Below are 25,483 nucleotides of genomic sequence, written 5' to 3'. Positions count from 1 at the left end.
AATAAGTTGTATTATGATTGTAAGTGTGTCACTGAGGGACGAGTCTAAATAAGTTTTGTAGTCATCAACATAATGCCCCAAAGGCTTGTATTGAACTCGGAAAATTCCTTAAAACTTGGATAGAAAGAAAAGTAGATAAAAATTAAATAAATAATAATTATTATTATTATTATCATTTGATAATTGTATATTACTGTTTAAATATATATATATATATATATATATATATATATATATATATATATATATATATATATATATATATATATATATATATATAAACCTTTGTAGGTGTCCTATTTGTATATCTAAATTATTACCGGAAGTCCCCAAACTGTCCTCCTCTTCAGTAATAAAAGCGCAAAACGTCCAGATTCACCGTGATTAATGTTTGATGCATACGCGGTGTAAACTAAAACATAATCATAAATGAACTAATCAAATAACAGACATTTTCGATATAAAAAATATCCAGATTTCTTAAGACGTTGTTTGCAGCTGTTGAATTTGAACGGGGACTTTTATTTTGACAAGCGAATAATTTGATTTGAGATCAATGTTGCTGTTATCACACCCAATAAACTGCCATATGATCAGCTTTACTGCTCACTGAAAAGTGTGTCCGGGCTCAATATAGATATATATACATAAATTTGAACACAGAAGAAGGTAAATAAACATATTCATTTGTCATCTGTCACTGTGGTTTAGCTCAGGCCTGCTGTTGTTTACGATATCTAACATCAAAATAATACACTCATATTTACGGGCCTTTTGCTTACAATAGAGGGAAATTTCACTGTTATCTAATCAATGGAACAATATGAAGTGAATAAACACTAAGTAGCATGATATTTAGCATCCGATACCACGAAGTATTACTTTAGGAAACATCGTAAAATGTAACTAAGTATATGTAATCTGTCTCATAATAGTTTATATGAATGTGTGTTTGAGTGATGGAGAGTGTTTTAGAATAACCCCAGAATCAGCTGAGCTCATGGCCTCATTAGAGGACACATGTGAGGTGAAGGAGGGCTTCTTGTGCCCACTCTGTCTGAAAGATCTCCAGTCTTTCTACCAGCTGCAGGAGCACTATGAGGAGGAACACTCCGGAGACAACAGACATGTTACTGGACAGCTGAAAAGTGAGAAAACACACTGTAGTGAACACAACCACAACATGACAATTAATACAGATCTGCACCATAAATGGAGGTAAAAGCTGTTTACACAAATACGTACTTCAAGTATAAAAATGCTGCATTGCAATGAGGTCATTTTAGAGCAGAACAGATTAACTCTGAACTACATCCCACTCGGACTACATGTATGTATATATATATAAAAAAATTTCCCTTGCACATTTCTTTGCACATAACTTGTCCCTCCTGATGCCACTTGCACTGTTATGGTTACCGGTCATATAAATATATTTACATATTTATACTCCGTTCTGCACAATGCACCTTCAGTTTTATACTTGTTCATTTGCACCTTGTACTGTATTCATAGACATTTGCATTGAGCTGGTGACTGCTTCTCTACCTCATAACTTCGCACAGCTATGTAGGAAAGTGGTCGTCTGGGACAACAGTCAATTAAATGGTTTAGAAGTCATTATACAAAATATCTGACATCAGAATGTCACGTTTTACAACAGAGTTCTGTGCCACCTATTGTATCTGTTGGTTTTCTTATTATTATTTTTCTGGCCTGGATTCTATGGCAGCCCATAGAACTGTACGTGGGAAAATGATTCAATTTGACACTGATAGGGGAGGAACAGCATTTGGGACCTCTAGGACAGTGTTTCTCAACTGGTGGGTTGCAGACAGCAGGGAAACAATGACATGGTTCTACCTTTGAAGGTATTTCAGGGGCTACCCAAGTTAAAGCCTAATTAGGACTGCTGAGGCAGATTTAATGATAATCTTGCAATCAGCTAAAGCCTTCTCATCTGCACTGCGATATTTTCGTGGTGCAGTTAAAGCTTCAGTGTGAGTTTAACAGAACCAGCTCGTGCTAATGATCTGCTCTGATCTCTGGTGGGCACGCCCAACAACCCGGCCTCCCTCAATATTGTGGCATGCAACCAATTTCAGTTCTAGTGAGACTTTTCTAGTTCAAAGCATTACGGAGGAAGTCAAGTCAAACCTCTCAAACAGTAGCAGCCCTGACATGCCAAACAGCACTGATGAGGAAAAGAGCAACTGTGCTATGCACTCATTTTCACCTTTACAAAATTGTTTTATGATTTTTCATGAGTAAAAGTAACTGTTATATTTTGACACCATGTTATAATTTTATATGAAATAATCTGAAGGTAGAATCTATTAGACCTCTATTTCATACATATTTATATGTATGGGGGGGGGGGGGGAGAAATCTTCCTGTCGCTTTTATTATTGACGTCAACAACCAAAATAATGTCACTTGATGCATGTCCTTGTACCGGAAAACCATGAACAAAACTATACAACATAAAAGAAAAAGCAAGCCAGGATACATTAAATACAGGTTATGTTTTAAACTATGGTTGAGAACCATTGCTTTAGGACATATTCCATAGCACCATCACTAGTTCAAAAATTCACTTTTCTTTTTTGTGTAACTTTTGAACCATTTGTCCTAGAGACACCATTCTTGTTTTGTCTAATTACTCTCCTCCTGATGATTCAAACCTGTACCCATTACATTAAAACTCTGCTCTTTACAGTGTCCGCCATCCAGACCGAGCCACACAGAAATTATAATACAGAATTGTGATTTTCACCTTTGTTTAAAAGTAACGGCATTGTGAAGTTAACAAGGTGGGCGTGAAATATGAAATATAAATATATGAGGCTGTATCTTGGCAATGCTTTTTCCTATCGAAACACAACTTACTGTGCTTCATCAGGTCCATGATCTGAGGGTACATGCAAAGTTAAGTGACCCCTATGGGTCAAAAGATAACCCATAGACAACCACACTGAGCTGACTCTAAACTCTTTGCCATGGTTGAGCTGTGTCAGCACAAGGGTTAAAGTGTTGGTATATGGCTCAAAATGTTGTGAGTTCAAGTCCAGCAAAGAACGGGTTTAAAAATGTTACTTCTGTTGATTTCCAAGACTTCCTGTTGTGTTTAATTACTATGTAGGATGGACTACATTGCATAATTCCAGCTTGAATTCAAATCCACTTGCCTATTCCAACATGTTGTCAGAAAAATGTTTTGTTCTCTCAGCTTAGAATGTCTATTTGCTATTGCTTTGAAATGTGCCAAAAGTTTGTATAAGTCAAGTTTTTTTCTTCATGTTGTGTTTACAATAATATAGGCCATTCTTTACTGCATAATTCCTGCTTCAGCTTAGAACTTTTTAGCTGTAGCAGTATTTTCTCAGCAAGCGTTATGTACTCTGAACTTAGAATGTCTCTTTGGATCAGGTTGACTTGCCGATTGCGTGGCACAGTGGTTAGTGCTTTTGACTGCTATTCCACAGAATGTGAGTTTGACTTCACCAAAGGATGGTTTTGAACTTTGGTTGACATTTGAGTCATTTATGTGAGCATGTAGATATTTTGCAGTTATCCATATTGTCCATTCTCAATCTGGCCGGGAACTTCAGGGTAAAAATGATCTTCCATCAATGCAAAAGTTTCATGAAGGAAGTGTCGTTCCATAAAAAACAAACTCAAGCCGCTAGGCAGAGCCAACGCAAAAAGAAACAAAAATGGTGCCCAGCTTCCTCAGACAATCAAGTCACTGAACAGCAAGTCAGTCCACTAATATAAGAAACATCAAATGGCTTACTCACAGAGTGCCAGTTTGGGACATGTAAACTTCGCTACCATCCTTGGGATTTATTCTCAGCTTGGCCGTGAAATGTCAGTGCCAAAGAGATCTTCCGTTGACGTAAGAGTTTCTTACATTCCTTGAACCGATCGCGTTTCTCTCTTGTCGAATTCGCAAAGTCCGGGAACAAGAAAATATTGTGATACTTCCAAGAAATCTTTCCTTTGCTTCTAGCCTAGCGCAACACAAGATCTTTTTTGGAAAATCTCAGAAATTTGGCCAGAATTGATCGGGGCCTGTCTACAGGTGACACTGAATTTCTTCTCCTGACGTGCCTTCCAAATCGAGTCCCCGGCTCGCTGGGCCGCCCGAGGCCTCAGCTTGAACACACAAGTGTCTTTTAATGTCTCCAGAGTCTGAGGATTTTGCCATGTTTACCTCAAAGAGCAAGTATGTACAGTGGATATAAAAAGTCTACACACCCCTGTTAAAATGCCAGGTTTTTGTGATGTAAAAGAATGAGACAAAGATAAATCATGTCAGAAAGTTTTCCACTTTTAATGTGACCTATAATGTGAACAATTACAGTTCACACCTCCTCGCATATGACCTTTCTAGCACTAAAAGTGTCCACTGTATCTGGGTGTATCGAGTCTCACTGGATTATAACATGAAAATAATAAAGAAAGCTTAAAATATCTACTTTTAAATAAAACAATTCAAATTTAAAACAAATATTCTCCTGCAATGTAATCTGTATGAAACAAGTTTCGGCTAAAGCAGGCATTTAAATTGTATGCATTATGATATAAATATGATATGTAATATGATATGAAAATAATATGAATGTTTAGAATATATTTTAACTAGTGTTTATGCTGCCTCATTATCATCAACAATGCTTGTGCTTGCAAATATGTGTTCAGGTTAAATGAGTAAAATGCACTTTAAATACATGGCCATATTAGAAAATCAACATATTATAATGATTTCTGAAGGATCATGTGACACTGAAGACATTTTACATATTTTTTTATTTTACAATATATTCAAATAGAAAACTGTTCTTTTAAATTGTAAAAATAGTTCACAATTTCACTGTTTTTACTGTATTTTGGATCAACTAAATGCAGGTGAGCAGAAGATACTTCTTTTAAATGGCAGTGTAGGTCTAAAATTAAGTAAAGTCTTTATGTAAAGATAAATGTATAGTCAGATTACTACTTTTAACTTAAAACTTGATTTTGATCATTAAGTCTCCTCACATTCATTCTCTATCTGTCACATTCTTCATTGATTGTCCCAGGGGAGGGGTCTTTGTCTCCTCAGGTGTGAATCACATCAATATTCATTACAGTTCACACCTCCTCGCATATGACCTTTCTAGCACTAAAAGTGTCTTACAAAAGTTAAATTAGTATATTGTTTTGTATGAATGAGTGAACAGGATGGTTTTCACGTCATTTTGTAACAAAAACTCTAGGCTACAAGATCCAGATCTCAAAAGGCTTGTGGACAAATGTTGAGTAAGTGTTATATGGCCTTTATTTCAATGACTTCAAAATGTAGTTTTTTTCTAAAACCATGCATAAACGTTATTTTCTCAAAAATACAAACATGTACACGCATGTTGCGCACATATTATTGTAGCCCAGTTTGTGCTGAATACAGTGATATGCTTACTAATGCACATTTAGTATGTACACTTTAGACCAATTTAATCAACTAGTGATAGTGTGACTTTTTATTTTATTAGATTTTACATTGTAGAAGCCCACATCCACATTTTTAATGATTAAATTGCCTAAAGTTGACAAAAACACATACATATATAATTATTCATATGTATATATAATGAGAGAAACACATTAATACATGTTATGACCTTCACCTTGGATCTCTTCTTTACAGCAGATAGCATTGAGGCAGATTATTCCTAGTAACTAGAGATCTTGACTAAGTTTTGAATACACGTGTTCACATTGTTTCTCAGACCTGGTGCAGAAGGCAAAGAAAGCCAAAGACAAGCTGTTGAAGCGTGATGGAGATGAGCGGATGGAGAGCAGCTACGAGTCCTTTTATTATGGAGGAGTGGACCCTTACATGTGGGAGCCACAGGAGCTCGGTAAGACCTGGAGAATATCTTGAATCTATGCTCAATTAATCAGAGAAATAATTAATATTACAATTACATCTGCCGTAGTAAACTAATGGTGAAACGCATCAATTACAGCATTTCATTTAGGTCCACTCCTATTGTGTTCATTTTGTCTATTTACAACATTTTTGGTCTGTTGTGTGCATGAAAGCAATGGCAGATCAGAGGTGTTTAAATGAGTCTCATAGCACATTAGTTATGCTCACTTTCTGTGTGTCATTTACAGTTTAGTGCATAAGTTTGCATACAAATATAAGATACTAAAAAAGATCATTTTAGTTTTAATTAGGACTGTCCTTTAGGTCATGAAGGCAACAGAATCATGCGTTCCTGTGGAAGATATGTAAATATCTGTCATGTCAAATAACTTCATCAGAGCAGTTCTAAATAAAAAAGTAAATGCATTTGTTTTTAAATGATAAACATCCTGCAGATTCTGCAGTGGGGATGCAGACTTATGCACACTTAGTAAACATGTGTTTACACTTCTGTTTTGCATGTAATTGTAATAAATAAGCAATTGAGGAACACAGTTCTCAGCTTCTTTGGGATATTTAGCCTACAGAAAGAATATTGCATGTAGTTACCCTACACAAATGAAGTGTTTAATGTCAATTCTATTCATCAAAATGAATAATCACATTTACAATATTTATGCATCATAGTGGTGATGCATTGTAAATTCAGTGGTATTCAGTCATTAAAGCTGTTCCTGTATTTGGATGTTTGTTTAACTGCAATAAATGTATTGTGTTACATAAGGAGCCACTCGCAGCCACTTGGACTTATTTAAGAAGCACAGAGCTGCACGAATAGACCATTATGTCATTGAACTCAACAAATGCATCATACGACTGGAAAAGGTGAATATTTGTCTGTTGTACTTCTGATGACAAAGCATGTTGAACTTTCTAGCAATCAATAATTGGAAGTGAAGACTTGGAAATAGATACTGTGTATAAAAAGGCTGTAATTTGAAGTCCAGAAACATTGCACAAATGCATTAACACAGACATGAGTTCTTGACCAACACATTGTAGTCGTGCGACCCTGTTTAACCAACATAACATGAGTTCTTGTGTTGTCTGATGGGAACACCTCCGTACTCAAGGGCAGTGTTGGCTGTAATCTGATGACAATTCATTACTGTTATCTAATTACTTTTTAAGTACCAAAAGTAGTGTAGTGCATTACATTTTGAATGCTTGTATCAGATTACAGTTACTGACTTTCATTACCTGGGTTGCAGATATTTCTAAAATAATAATATTATTTCTGTATAATATATTTAAAATATGAATGACTTGAATACCTTAAGTTTTGTGACAGCCAAAGGCCGTTCACCCCCTTACGAGTCAGTGGACTAATAGGGAAGATAGACACTATTTTGAATTTGTTGAGCGAAAAAACAAACGCTTTCCTGTGAAGGTGTTTTTGAAAGGAACTTAAAAAGTAATTGGTTATAGTAATCCGTGAAGTCAGTAGTCTCATTACAAATGAGTCATTTGTAGTGAATTACTTTTTTCAAATAACAGACCCTTCTGCTCAAGGGGGCGTTACTGTTGACTTTAACATGTGTCTGTGCCGTTAAACCAGGGGAGTCATTAATCGGGTTGTTAAAAACATGTTATAAGCTAGTTATAACTTAGCAAATTCTCTTCAAATAGAAAACAGTGTTCAGCATTTCTTCCAGATAGTGTTTCGGGCCTAAAGATTTCTTGTAGATTTACATCCACTGTTTTGCTTTTTGTTCTCAGCTGACCTCCTTTGACAGAAGCCACATGGATGCGGCACAGATAAGATGTGGGTGAACAACATCAAGGGAAATATCTGTGATGTGCTCCATACTGTTAAAGTAGTAATAACTTGAAATGTGACAACCATGCTGCTTTGTTTTCTTAGCACTTGAGAAATCTGTAGTGTCATGGGTGAACGATAAGGATGTGCCGTTTTGCCCTGATTGTGGAGGAAAATTCAACATCCGTAAACGGCGCCATCACTGCCGTCTCTGTGGGTCCATTATGTGTAGGATGTGCACAGAGTTTGTGCCTCTGCCACTGGCACGTGAGTTATACACATATAGATAAGCTTGAATAATTCATACTGTGCTTAGTAACAATACTACGGAAACATTGATTTGATGAATCCCATGAAAACGTGTTTAGGTCACATTTCTCCCCAAAATCAAAAAAATAAAGACGTTTTATTTTGCATAAAGCAAATGAAACCTTTTAGGACCATCCAGCATCATTTATATTTATATTATGCTTCTACTGTGTGATATGTTTGCAACTTTGTGTTGATAGATAAATTAACCAGTGGAACAAAGGAGGCTCTGTGTGCTCCTGGCAGTCCGGGACAGAGCAGTTCTCCTGGAGCACAGGTGACGCAGCAGATCCCTCGCCGCGGATCCATTAGCAGCATCTCCTCCATCACCTCTGTGTTAGAAGAGAAAGATGAAGACCATGTGCGCTGCTGTCATCACTGTATGGACTCGCTGCTCCGCCATCAACACAAACTGGAGGAGAAAGACCACGTGCCTGACATCGTCAAACTCTACGAGGTACCAGCTGCAGAGTTAACCAGACATTTGTTAATCCTGGGTCATTTTAACCCTGGATTATCCTCTTATTTTCCTTTTTGAAAATCAAAATTGACCTCATTTACTTTCTCAACCTTGTGCGACCCCACTTCCACATGCGTGGACGTTGTGTTTTGGCTTTGCTATACGCAGCACTTAAATTAGATCTCAGTTTAGGAGACTAGTGCTGTCAGTAAAGGGTTAAGCATTTGATGCACCATGTCATGTGACAAAACAACATGGTGGTGATTGCAGATGAGTTTGTGTTTAGTTGAAACGCCAACAAAACTACATCTGGTAATAAACCTCGTTAAGTTTTAAATTGAAACCTGTGAGTCAAAAATTTATTCTTTAGTGTCATCTGATATGCCATTTTTTATTTTTATTTGAGCGATATGTTGTGAAACGGCACGCTGTTAAACAATGACCACGTACATGGACTATAGGCTCATTTTCCTTAAAATATTCTAAATTAACTGTACATTATCACATTGAGAATAAATGTGTTCATTCAAAAGCTGATAAATGTGTCTTTCAGAGGCTTTATATGGAGTTATGATGAGAATAAGATGCATTTCAAACTGTTCTGAAACCAGTGCAGACAGACAGCACACTGGAGGTTAAGTCATGCATTAAATAGGGAGCAAGGGAGCATCCTATAACTCTCCTATAACTGTTCTGAGACCAGTGCAGACAGACAGTACACTGGAGGTTAAGTCATTCACTAAATAGGGAGCAAGGGAGCATCCTATAGCTCTCTATAACTGTTCTGAGACCAGTGCAGACAGACAGCACACTGGAGGTTAAATCATTCACTAAATAGGGAGCAAGGGAGCATCCTATAGCTCTCCTATAACTGTTCTGAGATCAATGCAGACAGACAGCACACTGGAGGTTAAGTCATGCACTAAATAGGGAGTAAGGGAGCATCCTATAGCTCTCCTATAACTGTTCTGAGACCAGTGCAGACAGACATCACACTGGAGGTTAAGTCATGCACTAAATAGGGAGCAAGGGAGCATCCTATAGCTCTCCTATAACTGTTCTGAGACCAGTGCAGACAGACAGCACACTGGAGGTTAAATCATTCACTAAATAGGGAGCAAGGGAGCATCCTATAGCTCTCCTATAACTGTTCTGAGACCAGTGCAGACAGACAGCACACTGGAGGTTAAGTCATTCACTAAATAGGGAGCAAGGGAGCATTCTATAGCTCTCCTATAACTCTTCTGAGACCAGTGCAGACAGACAGCACACTGGAGGTTAAGTCATGCACTAAATAGGGAGCAAGGGAGCATCCTATAGCTCTCTATGCAGTTAAGTGCGTTCACTCCTAAAATCTGATCAAAAGTTCAGTTTCAGGCTGCAGATGATGTTTGGATCACTCAACATGTTTGACACACATGGGACAATGATCATCAGTACATAGATTCACATTTTATCAGGTATCATTTTATTTGAACATGGCTGGCAGTGATTGGATGATGATCACATTACTTTGAATCTGAATTAATTATGATCATTTATGATGTGATGTGTGTAACGTCTCATAAACATGAAGAATCAACACTCCTGGAAACATAAACAATTTTATATAAAATAAAATACTTTCTATAGCTTGATATTATTTAAAACAACTTGGTCTCACTGTCCACATATGAGGACGTACAGAGTTTTAGGAAAGCTGTTAATATTCATGTTAAGCAGCTCATTGATTTAGACTGCTGTTATTTTCTCTCTGTTATATGTTGTGTGTGTTAGAGTGTTTCTAATATTTTCACGATAATTAATGAAGAAATTGGATGGCAGTTAAGGGTAATGTAATAAAAGTTCCGCCAATCACAAATAGTGTTTGATTTCCATCACGACATTTCTTTCTCAATAAAAATTCCTCACTTTACATAAATGGAATGCTTTGCATAGATCTGCAATGATTATTAAATTATAGCCTGATTGCAATGATTTGATCTGCTGTTAATGTGTACGTCTAATTCCAATCACATTTTACTGTCAGAATGAGTGAATTTGAAGTGAATATAGAAATGCCATGAACGATGTGTTTTTGTAGCTCATTTTCCAATGTTATAGCAGTATGTGAGCACTCCAAACGAACTCTCTATACTATAACTCACTTAAATATAATAAAGCTATTCAGGTTGGCTGTGTTCTAAAAAGAAAAGAAAAGCATTTGGAAATACTTACAATTAATCGTCATAATTGCAATTATTCATCTGAAAGTCAGCCAAATTTCATAATCGTAACACGAGACTCTCCCTACAGCCACCACCATTGTGTCCTTGAGCAAGGCACTTAACTCCAGGTTGCTCCGGGGGGGATTGTCCCTGTAATAAGGGTTCTGTAAGTCACTTTGTATGAAAGCATCTGCCAAATGCATAAATGTAAATGTAACAGCCCTAGCTTTGCCAATAACAAAGTTAAATGTTGACTTTAAATGTCTCTGAATTGTAAATGAAGTCTTCACTTTTACAGTTTTTTGACAGTTGAGAGTCAGTCTGTGATGTTACTTTCATTGTTGTGAGTCTCTACACAATAATGTTTGTGTCTGTTGTGTTTGCAGAGGTTGAGGACGTGTATGGAGAAGGTTGAAGCAAAAGCTCCAGAGTACACGCACATGGCAGAGTCGCTCAAGTAAGCCCTCAACTTCAGCTGTAAGAACTGACCTACACACGTGCATTTGTTCTCTTTATTAATTCGCTGTTCATGGGCTGCCAGACACTCTTTCTCTCTGTGTTGTACAGTTCTGGAGAGACGACCTATAATCTTGAGAATGCAGCTGGACTCAGGATGGAGATACAAAAATACTATGAGCTCATCGATGTTCTGAGGTATGCAACAGACAAGAGAGACACACAGTCTACATCGGCAGTAACGGCTTAACTCGCAGGGATGTTAGCATGTCGCTAAGATAACGATCAGATCAACCTGTCAGGCACAAACCAGGACACCTTTCTGGAGGCATTATTGATCATGTTTCCAAGATCCAAGATATGAATTGAATTCATGTGAAAAATCATAATACTACAAAAACAATAAAAGCAAAGGAAGCATAGTTTTGAGTGTTTTAATAGAACAAAATTGTCACTTCTGGAGAAACTGGCATAAGATAATTCCAAAATAAAAATGGAATTTGTAGGCACTGTGTCTCTTTAAATAAATGCAATGGTGTAAATTTGGTTTGATCATTGAGGGAGACCAAATGTGGGTTGGAGGGATTTCGTTCAAGTGGGAAGTGTTTCACTACAACACATGACGTAATGCATAATAACAGTTCAAATCAGTTCAAATATATTCAATATTGGGATGAGTTTTTGATCGTGGTTAACTGGTTAACTTACAATTATTTGCACATTTTCTTATTATACAACAGCACTAATGTGAAAAATGTGTATCATATAACAATTGTTTAAATGCCTAAGTGGATGTATTTTTGGGAGATATGTGGACGCTATAATAAGAAAAATGATAAGTGCACACACACACAAAAATAATCAATAATTCGTTGAGGTAGATAGACAAATAATTTAGGTAGAGACGCTCCAATCTAGGGCACAACACCGCTTATGCGCATCCTAAGCTCAGTGATGTGCTAATGTAACCATAGTGCTTCAAATGTGCGTAAATGTACGATTATTGTAGGTTTGCGATGTATATAGTTTATGGCAGTTTTTTCTTCTGCATCAGTTTATTAAAGCAATCCATTGTTCTGTCAGACAGACCAACATAAAGAATCAGAAACAGACTCTATAAAATTACTGTCCACAGCACCTCACAAATAAGCATAATAACGTTTGTACAGAAGCAATGCTTTAAATAATGAGGATGATTTAAGATGCAACTTTTCAAACTTTAACAATACAAAAAGTGCCATCTTTAATTCAACACTTTAAAATCAACACAGCTAAAAACGTATAAAACATACTAGTTTGTTGTTGGACGACTAGTGGAGCATCCTGTCCCATTTGTAGAATGTTTCTTTCTATGTCTGCTAGTTTTATGTGGGTAACAGACCTACAGACCGAAATTGCACATTGTCAGTGTCACACACTATCGTGAGTTTAATTCCTGCAGGAGGCACTTGACACTTCAAAGCTGAATCCTCCATTCATCTGCATTTAAATCTAAGAACTCAATTTGAAGACAAATTACAATGGATAGTTATTTGTAATAAAAATGTATAATTGCAAGGATTCATACCTGTGAATTAAAATGCGCCTCAGCATTATGTATAAAAGCATTTTTTTAAATCCTCATCCAGTAATAATAAACGACTATGAGTTCATGCATCCTGGCCAGTGCTGAGAAAAGTAACAGGCACCACATGACAACGCCATCTTGTTTGGAGACACCAACTCGTACAACAGACACAAAGCCACGCAGTTGCAAGGTATCTCATACAAAATTATTTTCAGTGTTGATAAAAATATATAAACAAGGACAGATGCATGATTGGGGAGGGTCAAATCACCCACTTCATAGCACTGTGGGGGGGGGGACTTTTGTTAAAAAGAATTACAATTGTGCAATACATCTGTGTCTGTATCCATGTAAACATCCGCATTTAAGTGTAAATGCCTTTTGCTCTGCCTATCATGTGCAGACAGCATTTCTTCATTTGACAGATGCGGCACGTTTTTTCAAATGAACAACAGAGAACAAGTTTTGAACTTAAATACACCTAACATGCTTCCAGACAGTTTACCCTTAGTGTACAGAACTAATGACCTAAATTATTTTGACGAAATACTGTATCTTCACTGAACTAAGAATCCATGCCGGACTTTAAAATACTGTGAAGTAGCAACATTAGGCATTAGTAAAGCATAATCTTGCTTTGTTTTATTCAGAAGTTAATACATAAATGGAGTTCTACATCAAGATGGCACTTGGTGTGGAGTGCTCCAATTCTGTTGTTGTTTTTGTTTGTTTGTCCTGTGTTTAGTAACCTTTTGCCAATCAGTTTTACCAGGAACAAACCACTGAACATCTGGTAGTATAGCCGTGGCCAAATGTAATGGCAGTGACATAAATGTTGTGTTTTGCAAAGTTTGCTGCTTCAGTAATATTTCACATGTTTCTGTGGTATACTGGAAAACAATGATAAGTGTTTCATGAGTTTTAAAGGTTTTTATTGGCAAAAACACTCAATTTATGCAAAGAGTCAATATTTACAGTGTTGACCCTCATTCTTCATAACCTCTGCAATTCACTGTGGCATGCTGGATATCAGCTTTGGGCCAAATCCTGACTGATGGTGATCCATTCTTGCCTTATTAGTGCTCGGAGTTGATCACAATTTGTGGGTTTCTGCTTGTCCAGTCACCTTTTGAGGATTGACTACAGGTTCTCTATGGGATTAAGATCCAGGGAGTTACCTGACCACGGATCCAAAATTTCAATGTAATGATCTCTGATCCACTTCATTATCACTCTTGCCTTGTGACATGGTGCTCCATCATGCTGGAAAATGCACGGATCATCACCAAATTGCTCCTGGATCGTTGGGAGAAGAAGTTGCTCTTGCAGGACGTTTTGATACCATTCTTTATTCATGACAGTGTTTTTGGGCAGAATTGTGAGAGAGGCCACTCCCTTGGATGAAAAGCAAACCCACACATGGATGATCTCAGGATGCTTCACTGTTGACATGACACAAGACTCATGGTACAAAAAGCTTAATTGGCCAGAAAAATGAACTTTATCACAAAAACCCAAATTTCACTGTTTTTTGGTCCTGGCACAAAATGACCAGCTAATCATTTCACTAGCACCTGTGAAAGTGTGAGCAATTACTAGTCAGGTGAAATCACTATCATTCTGATTGGATTATAAGAGCAGACTGTTTGCTATAAAAGGAGGGAAGAAGTGCTTCCAATCATTGTGTTCTTGTTCGCAATGGTTACTTCTAAAGAAAGACGTGTAGCCTTTCGCTTTGCTTCAAAATGGCCTCACATGCAAGGAAATTGCTGCAAAGAATATTGCACCTGAAAGAACCATTTACCAGATCATCAAGAACTTAAAGGAGAGAGGTTCAACTGCAGTGAAGAAGGCATCAGGACGTCCCAGAGTGTCCAGCACGTGCCAGGACCGTCTCCTCCTGAGGAGTCCGCTGCAGAATCATGTCACCACAAATGCAGAGCTTGCTCAATATTGGCAGCAGGTTGGTGTGAGCACATCTGCATGCACAGTGAGGCGAAGTCTTTTATACAATGGACTGGTGTCAAGAAGGGCAGCAAAGAAGCCACCTCTCTCCAAGAAAAACATCAAGGACAGACTGAAATTCCACAGGAAGTACGAGGATTGGACAGCAGAAGACTGGTGCAAAGTTATTTTGTCTGATGAAGCCCCCAAACCCCAACTGTTTGGGATATCTGGAAAATCGATAGTCTGGAGAAGAAAAGGTGAACGCTACCATGAGTCCTGTGTCGTGCCAACAGTGAAGCATCATGAGACCATCCATGTGTGGGGTTGCTTTTCATCCAAGGGAGTGGGCTCTCTCACAATTCTGCCCAAAAACACTTCATGAATAAAGAATGGTATCAAAACGTCACGCAAGAGCAACTTCTTCTCCCAACAATCCAGGAGCAATTTGGTGATGATCCGTGCATTTTCCAGCATGATGGAGCACCATGTCACAAGGCAAGAAGTGGCTCGTAAATCATTACATTGAAATTTTGGATCCGTGGCCAGGTAATCCCTGGATCTTAATCCCATAGAGAACCTGTGGTCAATCCTCAAAAGGTGAGTTGACAAGCAGAAACCCACAAATTGTGATCAACTCCAAGCACTAATAAGGCAAGAATGGATCACCATCAGTCAGGATTTGGCCAGATTATTGGGTAATGTAGAATTGAAGAATGCATGCAATGCTGCCTTGAAAATTTGGCAAAAAAGAAGGGATCTTAGGAGGCAGCATAATGAAGTTGCATAGCTGTACTGTATTTTATGATGGATGTATCTGTGTCATGTATGCATTTTTATGGGTATGTTTTTGTATTAGTAAGAAGATTCTCACACTTGGGTTAAAAGAAGATGTCCAGCCGCACCCGAAAGCTCTCCAGCTGCAAAGGATGGTGCGCTATGCAGCTACACTTTTCATACAGGTGAGACACAAACAACACCATCTTTGCCTTAAGAAGCCAGAGATATACATTACCAGTCAAATGTTTGGAGACACATACTTATTTATTGTTATGACTGTCTCTGCATTTTAGAATAACAGTAAATTCATCAAAACTATGAAATAATATATAGTAATTGGAAGTATGAGAATTATGTGGTGACTAAAACATGTTAAACATATCAAAACTATCTTCTATTTTAGCTTGTTTGTGATGATTCAAGTTGTGCACACTTTTTAATCTCTATCGAAGGAGTTCACCAAACTATGTACTGGACACTTGTTCATTCAAAACAATAGACTCACATTCTCCTTTCTCCACTTGCTTTCTAACACCATACAGGAGAAACTGTTGGGTCTGACGTCCCTCCCCACCAAGGATAAATACGAGGAGCTGAAGGAGAAGAGGAGGGAGGAGCAGGAGAAAAGGGTTCAACAGGAGAGACAGGTGACAGAACAGCAAAGTCATGGCACTCTGTTCATATTGTATCACAATCACTCAGCTAACCCTTAAAGGCGATACCTGCGTGTGCGGCACATGTTGAGCAACGCAAAAATATGTTTATCATATATTATAATTCAAATTGCAAGTTTGTAAAATGTATCCCTTCCCAAATGTTGGCTATAGATGCGAAAACCTTGAAATATGCTTGAAAAAACAAAACAAGCGGTGGATGTTACGTTCTTTCTTTTAATGCCCGATGCCGATATTCAGAGAGCAGGGTATATCACACAATTTAATATAGTAAATAACAAACATAAAATAAAAATAAAAACTCTTATTTAGCACTATATTTACTCAATTTCACACAAAAGAATCATTTTTTTTTTTCAACTGTATTTTAAATGGTAGATAGCAGTTTCTTCAGATTTCTGTCTAGTCATCAAATTTTTGTAAATTATTTGCACATGAAGAAATTGTTAATATATTAGGGAGAAGGAAATAACAGTACACACAGTAGTCCAGCAACCATGGATGGCATGTGCACATTAACAATCGCATTTACTCAAAAAATACCAAATCAAACCAATTGTACATATAGTGCTTAGTGAATAATACATTTAGTCACAGCACACGTGAAGAGATTTTACTTTTAAGTTGCACCAAGCAGAGACTATTTAGCAGAGACTGGCCACTTCTATTAAAATGAGTGGGAGAAATTAGGACAGACAACGGCAGCCAACGGTCAACGGATGTAGATAGGAAGTCCCGCCTTACAGGTAAAAGAGCTAATCACCTTTTAGATACAGACATCAACTGTCAATCAACTCTAGAACGCGCATGCACATTAGCTATACAAGCCGGGTAAATCCTGATCCTGAAGTTTTTGATTCTTTCTGATTGAATACATGCTTCAGAAGAAGATATTAGATGAGCGCTCGATGGGAAGAAAAGGCTGGATTTTCATGATATTCGTGAAATACATCTGTTTTTAAATGGTATATAATATACATTTTTATTGATATTTGCCTTTTATCATTAGACAAGTCTGTTAAAAGTTACAGGGAACTGTTGAGTTGAGACTGTAAGAATATGTTCTTTAGAGGTCAATAAATGAAGCTCCACAGGATGCTGGATCTGCTCAAGTTGTGAGATTGGTTTATTACATCTGTTTAAACAAGATATGTGCATTTTTGCAGACAGTATATGATATTAGTTTTGTTGATATTTGTCTAAGACAGTTAAAAGGTACAGGAAACTGTTGAGGAGAGAGAGGGAGAATGAAACACTTTAACATTATGAGCTCAAACGCGCTGCTGTGGTTCTGATACGCAGACTGTTTAATTAAGACTGTGTTGCACACCGGTCTATTATTGCACGTAACAATGATGTATGTGTAAAAAGGCAGGCAAACTGCTAAAAATGGATAGATTTGCCTCTTGAAGTTCTCTGCGTTGTTCTGTCTTTTCTGAGTGCTGAAGTAAAGCAACTACCGTAATTTCCAGACTATTGAGCGCACCTGAATATAAGCCGCACCCACTGATTTTTAAATAAAATATTATTTTGAACATAAATAAGCCGCACCTGTCTATAAGCCGCAGGTGCCTACCGGTACATTGAAACAAATGAACTTTACACAGGCTTTAACGAAACACGGCTTGTAACAAAAATAAATAGGCTTTAATGAAACACGGTGTGGCAGCGGGGGCGTGGTCAAGCGCCCGTCCGGGAGAGAAAAGCGGTAAGGGCGCTTACGCCTGAGCTAAATTATGTCTAACACCGGTGTCTAATTTCAGTAAGCATGGGGAGAGCGGCATAAAAAGGCAGCAGCCACAGAGCTGAGAGAGTGACACACGTCAGTCTAGTGTTGGCGCATAGAAGAATTGAGAAACTTTATAAAATTGATTGTAAAACTTGCTGTGGCCATTAAAAGCCTTACCTGGAACGTCAAGTGCCCTGCTGAAAACTGTCACACTGGTGCCCGTGTGACAGTTTTCCCAAGAAGGACACGTGAAGCAGGGCACTTGAAATTAGACACCGGTGTTAGACATAATTTAGCGCAGGTGTAAGCGCCCTTACAGCTTTTCTCTCCCGGACGGGCGCTTGACCACGCCCCCGCTGCCACACACGGCTTGTAATAAAACATTTGCAGTAAACAGTAGCCTACCAAGAAAGTAATTGGTCACTATCTTCCTCGTCCTGTGCACTGAAACCACTGAAGTCATCTCCTTCGGTGTCGGAGTTGAATAGCCTCAGATTTAGTTGTCTTTTTGCACTGAGTCAATTCCTCACGCTGCTGTTTCCAACGTCTTATCATCGACTCATTAAGACCAAGCTCCCGTGCAGCAGCTCTATTTCCTTTTCCAACAGCCAGATCAATCACCTTCAACTTGAAAGTAGCATCATATGCGTTTCTCCATGTCTTTGCCATGGTGAGGGTGACAAAATGACTACCGTAATCAGAATGATGGGAAGTTTGAGCCTTCGATTTAATCTAAACAGTAAACAAAAAAGTTGTTTTGACCTTAACCCGTTCAGTCAATTTCATTGGTCTAATGAAAGCTTCACGCCAAAAAACTGAGCACGTCACAGAATGTTTTTTTAATTTTTTTATAAAATTTGAAAGAGGGAAAAATCCATATATTAGCCGCGTCATTGTATAAGCCACGAGGTTCAAAGCGTGGGAAAAAAGTTGCGGCTTATAGTCCGGAAATTACGGTATTGTTAATAATTTGCACTTTGTAAATTCATCCTGTTATTAATTTTATCTGACTCCAATTTTAAATTGACCTCTAATTTAGATTAAGGCTACAATTACTTTCTGATCATTCCTTTATTTTAATCTCCTGAATTTATTGAATTCTCTGAATTCTCATCTGTTCATTTACCTTTTGATCAGTTTCTAATGAGATTCAAACTGATAGTCTTTAAGTGGCTTCCTCCTACATTAAAGCTTCAGTTATGATATAAATGATTCTTAAAATGGTATTCTCCTGTTCTGTTCCTCCAGAGCGGTTTCTACTATTTTAAAGACCCAGCAATGATATAAATGATTTCTGAGAAATACAGAATAAATAAAAAAGTAACAATGTATTTGCCAGGTAGGATTTAAAACACAAGTTACAGAAACAAGTCAAAGAACATACCTGGCAGTTGAGAAAACTACATGTAATTGCAATGCATGGGAAATCTGAATGCAGATTCCTATTATTAAAGTTACACACATTGAGGTGTGGGATCATCTGACTACAGAGAACCCTGATCTCTGGGCCAGCTTTCCTTAAATATCCAGACAGAATACATATTGTGTACCAAATGGTATTATCCTTTGAACAATGAGAATTTGGGGGTGAATGGGTTCTTGGCTTCCTGGTGTTAAACCTTCAAGGAGGGGGATGGAGTGGTGGTGGCGTAGTGGGTTGCTGGTTCAATCCCCACAGCCACCACCAATGTGTCCTTGAGCAAGGCACTTAACTCCAGGTTGCTCCGGGGGGATTGTCCCTGTAATAAGGGCACTGTAAGTCACTTTGGATAAAAGCGTCTGCTAAATGCATAAATGTAAATGTAATGTAAATGGGATAGACCTCCAGAGTTATTCAGTATTTGGAAAATACCTTATAACTTTGTTGTCATTAAGTTTTACAAACCTGGGAAAAAGAACACTATACCAGTCACACTGAGACATTTTAAATGATACCAAACATGTTACACTAGTTACAATATTTGTATACATCAGATATGATATTTTGTTACATACAGATCTTGGGTGAGTTTGAGGTAATTCTGAGATGACGAGGAGAGGGGAGAGAATGGGACAGATGTGGAAGGGCAACAGTGAGGTGTGAATTTGCAATCTTCGCTCAGTGGGGGTGTGGTGCCTCAGGAAGAGTTGCTAATTGTGAGAAATTTAATATGTTGATTTTCTCAAAGATCATACATTTGCTCTTTGCCTTTGAATGCAAACACACTGGCAACCCACCTTACATATGTAACAACAAAATGAACCATGAGTGGTCGTTTACATGTCTCAGTTGCTTCACATGCAAGCAGATGATTTTTGCCACCCTCAAGAAAAAAATTGGCCAAACTGGAAAATGTATCGGCCAATGCCGATTATTAAAAAAAGACAGAATATCGGCCGATATATCGGTCAACCACTAATTCTCTCATTGATATCCGTATGAGTTGATATGAGGCGTCCATAATGCATAATTATGTTTAAAGTAAAGAGGGGAAACCATTTGTTCATCATATTTAACATCAACATAAGTTACCTTTTTCTAAATTGCTATGGGGAAAGTACTTTCCTTGACGACCTAGTTGAAACCCTTGTTTCTTTCTGATTGGCAATGGTGTTTGAGCCCCTCCCCTTCAGACGGGCACTTGACCTAGGCGAGCGCTCAATCACCATTACTTCTGAGTTTTCTTCCATCATGACTAGGACTATTCTACTTCATCTATGAAACCCTTCTCTTCTCGCCGTCAAAGGTACACCTTCAGCGGACTATTGCTCTCCACAGGATGCTGTCAGGACGACTTGTCGCCTTGTGCTCTAACATCTGCAGTCAGGAGATATTTGTTCCCCTGTATGTTCCGGTGAAGTTTTCTCCACCTCGCATCAGACATAGTTTCTTCACCGCTGCATTATAAGCATGACGACATCTGGCCCTCAGTTGGAGCGCACGGTCTGATCACATTTGGTGGCACTGACGATGGGGATGATGCCATATCTATTGCAGTCTGGTGGTCCTGGATCACCACATATGGCTCACACTCATGGATATGCGTGACGCAGAAAAAGCCTCCCTCCTTAACACTCCAGTATCACTTGAGGTTGCCTCTGGATTGCCTCTTCAGCAATGCAGGGCTTCTCTGAGCGATTCTTAGCTGCTGAGAATCAGTCTCCGACTATGAGACATTTAAAAAGAAGCAGCACTGCCTCTCACTTGGCCAGCTCTACTTCCAGTCAGCGACTGGCAAATAATCCCTCTTTCACTTATCAAGGCAGCAGTGAATCCGTGCAAGACATAGCCCAAACAAAGGCAACCGCTGTTCCAATGCAAGCCACACGCAGAGTCAAACCCCCCTTGATAGCAGAAGCGCTCCTGATGGGATGGCCTCATGAAGATGAGCCCAGAGCCCTATATTCTTCTCGGCCCAAAACCAGTGTTTCTTCCCTCCTCCCTACCACAGTTCGTTGGGAATGGGATTTTGTTCTAAATGCTTATGTGTACTGCTTAATGAATGTTATTGCTTTCCCATCTGAACAACCTGGGCCTGAACGTCAACTGGGCAAAAAGCAGACTTTTCCCCAAGCCAACAAATTTCCTTTTTAGGGGCTCAGCTCAACTCCGTGAGCATGCGTGCACACCTCACAAGTGAGTGCGTGCCGGCCATTCTTCAGTGTCTGCCTCAGTTCAAACTGGGGAAGATGTCCACTGAAGTCTTTTCAGAAAATTCTGGGTTTTATGGCAGCAGCATCTGCCATCATACCGTTAGGTCTGTTATACATGAGACCTCTCCAGTATTGGCTTAGACGGCATGTACCGCAACATGCCTGGCACTACAGGCGCATGCGCATTTGAGTAGCTCGTCGCTGTCTGGCTGATTTAGGACCTTGGACAGCTCCAGCTTTCTGCCAACATGGGGTCATGCTGGGTCAAGTATTCAGATGAATAGTGGTGATCACAGATGTGTTTCACATGGATTGGGTGTGTGATGTCCGGCTGGCTTTTGGCACCTGGAGTGTTGCAAGTCGCTCATGGCACATCAACCGCCTAGAACTACTGGCTGTATTTCTAGCCCTCAAGACATTCCATTACAACATTGTGAATCACCATGTCCTGGTTCATTCTGACAACACAACGGTGGTGGCGTACATGAATCGCCAGTGCGGAGTCCAGTCGCCTCAATTGATAAGCATGACAAAATGTATTTTGTCCAGTCGCCTCAATTGATAAGCATGACTATTTAAGTAATGTCACATGAGCAAGAGTGCGATATGGCCCTACATCTGCAAATATGCATTTCACTCTGTAATCTGCAAAATCAGGGAAGTTGAGGAAACGGTTCTGTTAGTTGCTCCGAAATGGCTGAGCAAGTCCTGGTTCCTGAAGATGATAGAATTGTTGAACAGCCCCCTGTGGGAAATACCACTGAGGAGGTACCTCCTTTCTCAAGCCCAAGGCATGATTTGGCATCCCTAGCCAGAGCTGTGGAACCTACATATGTGGCCCCTGAACAGAGCACATCAAACCAGTTGAAATTGAACACCATTTTAAAGGCTAGAACGCCATCCACAAGACGTCTCTATGTTCTAAAATGGATGGTGTTTGCAAACTGCAATGTAGCGAAGTCCCAGTCAATTGCTCAAAAGCAGATATCCTTGCATTCCTTCAACAGCAATTAGACACTGCTCTTACCCCATCAACGCTTAAGGCCTATGTAGCGACTATCTCAGAGTGTCATGCCCCAGAGGCGGGCTCCTCTATAGGCAGACACGATCTGATCATAAAATTCCTTAGGGGAGCAAGGTGGTTGAACCCCCCTCGCCCCGCTACGGTGTCGATTTAAGACCTAAATGTAGTGCTGAAAGCAATTGCAAGCTTCCTGTTCGAACCATTGAAATCTGTTGAGTTGCACATTCTTTCATTAAAGACCGCTCTTCTGTTAGCCCTGGCTTCATTTAAATGAGCGAGTGACTTGCAGGTGCTGTCAACTGACAGCTCATGTTTGGAGTTCAGACCAAACCTTCAAAATCTATAATTAAACCTAGAAAAGGCTAGGTGCCTAATTTTTTATCAATGGCTCAGGTCGTCCGTTTGCAAGCCTTTTATCCCCCACCTTTTAATTCAGATGAGGAATGTTCAATGTATATGTAATGCCCTGTGTGGGCATTACACACAAATGTTGACCCGCCAGGCCTGTTGTACCAGCTATTTATTTGCTTTGGAGGTCACACAAAAGGCATGTCCATCTCCAAAGGCTCTTGCACTGGATTGTAGATGAGTTAACTGCCCTATCGGGGTCAAAGCGCATTCAAATAGAGCCATATAATACGTTCGTGAGGTTTTACAACCTGGATGTGACTTCCATTTCTTCTCAAGTCCTCTCTGTTTAGAGCGCTTTTATATCCTGTAAATTAAGCCAGAAAACCTCCATTACGGGTAGGCTGTCATTTGCATGGTTATAATACCCACTCTAGAACAGTGGTTTTCAAACTCTGGGTCGGAGATTTAAAAAATGGTTTGCTAGGATGATTTAAGGATATTGTTCCAAAAATGTATTCAGTTTTAATATTATTAATAATAATAATAACTTTGAATAGTAGCACACTGAAATACATCATTCAACTAAATGCAAAATAAATACTCCACCTTTGTCACCTGACCCACATACATGCAATCAAACACTTTTAGTTTTTTACCTCAAGCAGTGCTCAGTACATTATCACATGTCATTGACGCAGCCATTTTATTTTACCTCACTGTGTTGATGCAAAGGCTTCACTAGCATGACATTACTAGCCAGTCTTTAATTTAGTTTATGCTGAACATGAGCAGGCCAAAGTCAAAAAGTACCATTTATGATTTTTTTCACAAGAAAAAGAGGCCCTGAGACCGAGACCCCTTCAAATGAAGCAGCAGAAAACGCCATCAGCCGTCCAACCCTGCTTCACACAGCAGAGATGAGCAGAAAAGATTGTGAAGGTGATGCATGCGAACAGCGTAGAAGTATCAGTATTGATAGTTCTTGCCCAGCAAAGAAAAAGCAGAAATCTGGAGTAAGACCATATAAAGATGATTTTTTTTTACTTTGGGTTCATCAACTGTTCTGACGCAGGCCATGCTGTAATTTCAATGTGTGTAGTATGCGGGGAAAAGTTGGCAAATGAAAGTTTGAAACCAGCGAAGTTGCAAAGACATTTAAGTACACGTCATGCCAATCTGGTGGACAAACCATTATCTTTTTTTCAGAGGAAGGCTCAAGAAATTCAGTCATCAGCTCAGGTACTCAGCAGAAGCATAACACACAATCACAAATTGCACCTGGTATCCTATAAAGTTTCATATCGTGTTGCCCAAAAAAAGCGCCCCACACAATTGCAGAGAGATTAATATTGCCTTCGGCACTAGACATAGTTCATACAGTTCTGGGTGAAAAGGCATCTGAAAAGCTAAACCTAATACCTCTTAGTGACAATAATGTGTCACGTCGTATTGGGGATATTGCCCATAAGAACAGCTCATAGCGAGACTGAAGTCAGTAAAGAATTTTGCAAGCGCTACGTTACTGGTTTATGTTCGGTACTTTTGGCAAGGTGAATTTGTTGAAGATCTTCTGTACATTGTCTTCCAGCACGTCAGGGGCACATATTTTTGAAGAGTTAAAAGCTTACATGACAAAATGCCGTCTGGATTGGGCCAATTGCAAAGGCATCACCAGCGACAGGGCGGCAAACATTTCTGGCAAAAATAGCGGAGTTGTCCGGAGGAAGCAGGACAGAACATTGTTTGGAATCATTGTTTTATTCATCGTGAAGCTTTGGCATCAAAAGCAATCCCACCTGATCTTGAAGTGGTGATGAGAGATATTGTTTAAGTTGTGAACTACATTAAAGGTAGTGCCGACTTTTCGAGGCCATATGTACTGAAATTGGAGCCGAGCACACACATTTACTCTTTCATACAGATGTGAGATGGCTGTCAAAGGGCAGGATGGTCATCCGTGTACGAATTTAGGGATGAAATGCATGCTTTCCTAACCGAGAAACCATGATGAGAAATGGCTTTTAAACCTGTCTTATCTTGCTGACATATTTTCTGTTCTAAACGAACTGAATCTAAAATTAAAAGAAAGGGAGGACAATATTTTCAGACATTGCAAACAAATTCAGGCTTTCCAGAAGTCACTTGCACTTTGGCAGCTGCGACTCAAAACCCCATGCTACTATATGTTCCCGACAATGATGAAACATATTGAAGAAAATGGTGTGTCAAAGAAATCGGTCGTTGCCCTGATGCGACTCATTAAGTCACATCTGGATGCACTGATGGGGAATTTCTCTCACTACGTTCCACCAAGTGAAGTTCAATGAATTAAAAGACAAACGGTGGGTGAAAAATCCCTTTGAATTTGAAACCACAGATTCAATCGCTGAACTGAATTTAACTCCTGAAGAATCAGAAATGCTGCAACTATCCTGTGACCGCACACTGAGAACTCGACACAAAACAGAAAAATTGTCTTTGTTCTGGATTGGCCTCTCCACTGAGTATCCCATGCGGAGCATATCAATCACTTCATTGCTACTGCCCTTCACAACTACCTATATGTGTGAAACTGGATTCTCAGTTTTAACTAAAATGAAGACGAAACAGCGAAAC

The 25,483-nt window shown here is 39.0% G+C and overlaps 1 protein-coding gene across 3 annotated transcripts in view; it reads left to right on the top strand.

Annotated features, from left to right (window-relative positions):
* Positions 1-575: 575 nt before the first annotated feature.
* LOC127620575 (rabenosyn-5-like) overlaps positions 576-25,483 on the top strand; it is a 31,262-nt gene continuing 6,354 nt past the window's right edge. Inside the window, exons 1-11 of one of the 3 annotated variants that reach the window (XM_052093728.1) lie at positions 576-669; positions 958-1,148; positions 5,772-5,903; positions 6,699-6,799; positions 7,694-7,739; positions 7,839-8,000; positions 8,243-8,499; positions 11,096-11,166; positions 11,277-11,363; positions 15,536-15,638; positions 15,999-16,103. In XM_052093728.1, coding sequence (XP_051949688.1) covers positions 1,001-1,148; positions 5,772-5,903; positions 6,699-6,799; positions 7,694-7,739; positions 7,839-8,000; positions 8,243-8,499; positions 11,096-11,166; positions 11,277-11,363; positions 15,536-15,638; positions 15,999-16,103 — 1,212 coding nt within the window. In that variant the 5' untranslated portion in view covers positions 576-669; positions 958-1,000. Of the gene's footprint in view, positions 670-935; positions 1,149-5,771; positions 5,904-6,698; positions 6,800-7,693; positions 7,740-7,838; positions 8,001-8,242; positions 8,500-11,095; positions 11,167-11,276; positions 11,364-15,535; positions 15,639-15,998; positions 16,104-25,483 lie in introns of all 3 variants that reach the window. The other 2 variants (XM_052093729.1, XM_052093727.1) reach the window with 2 other exon arrangements.

The sequence above is a fragment of the Xyrauchen texanus genome, chromosome 27, assembly GCF_025860055.1.
Source record: "Xyrauchen texanus isolate HMW12.3.18 chromosome 27, RBS_HiC_50CHRs, whole genome shotgun sequence".
Classification (NCBI taxonomy): Eukaryota; Metazoa; Chordata; class Actinopteri; order Cypriniformes; family Catostomidae; genus Xyrauchen; species Xyrauchen texanus.
This window is presented reverse-complemented; position numbering and strand designations above follow the sequence as displayed.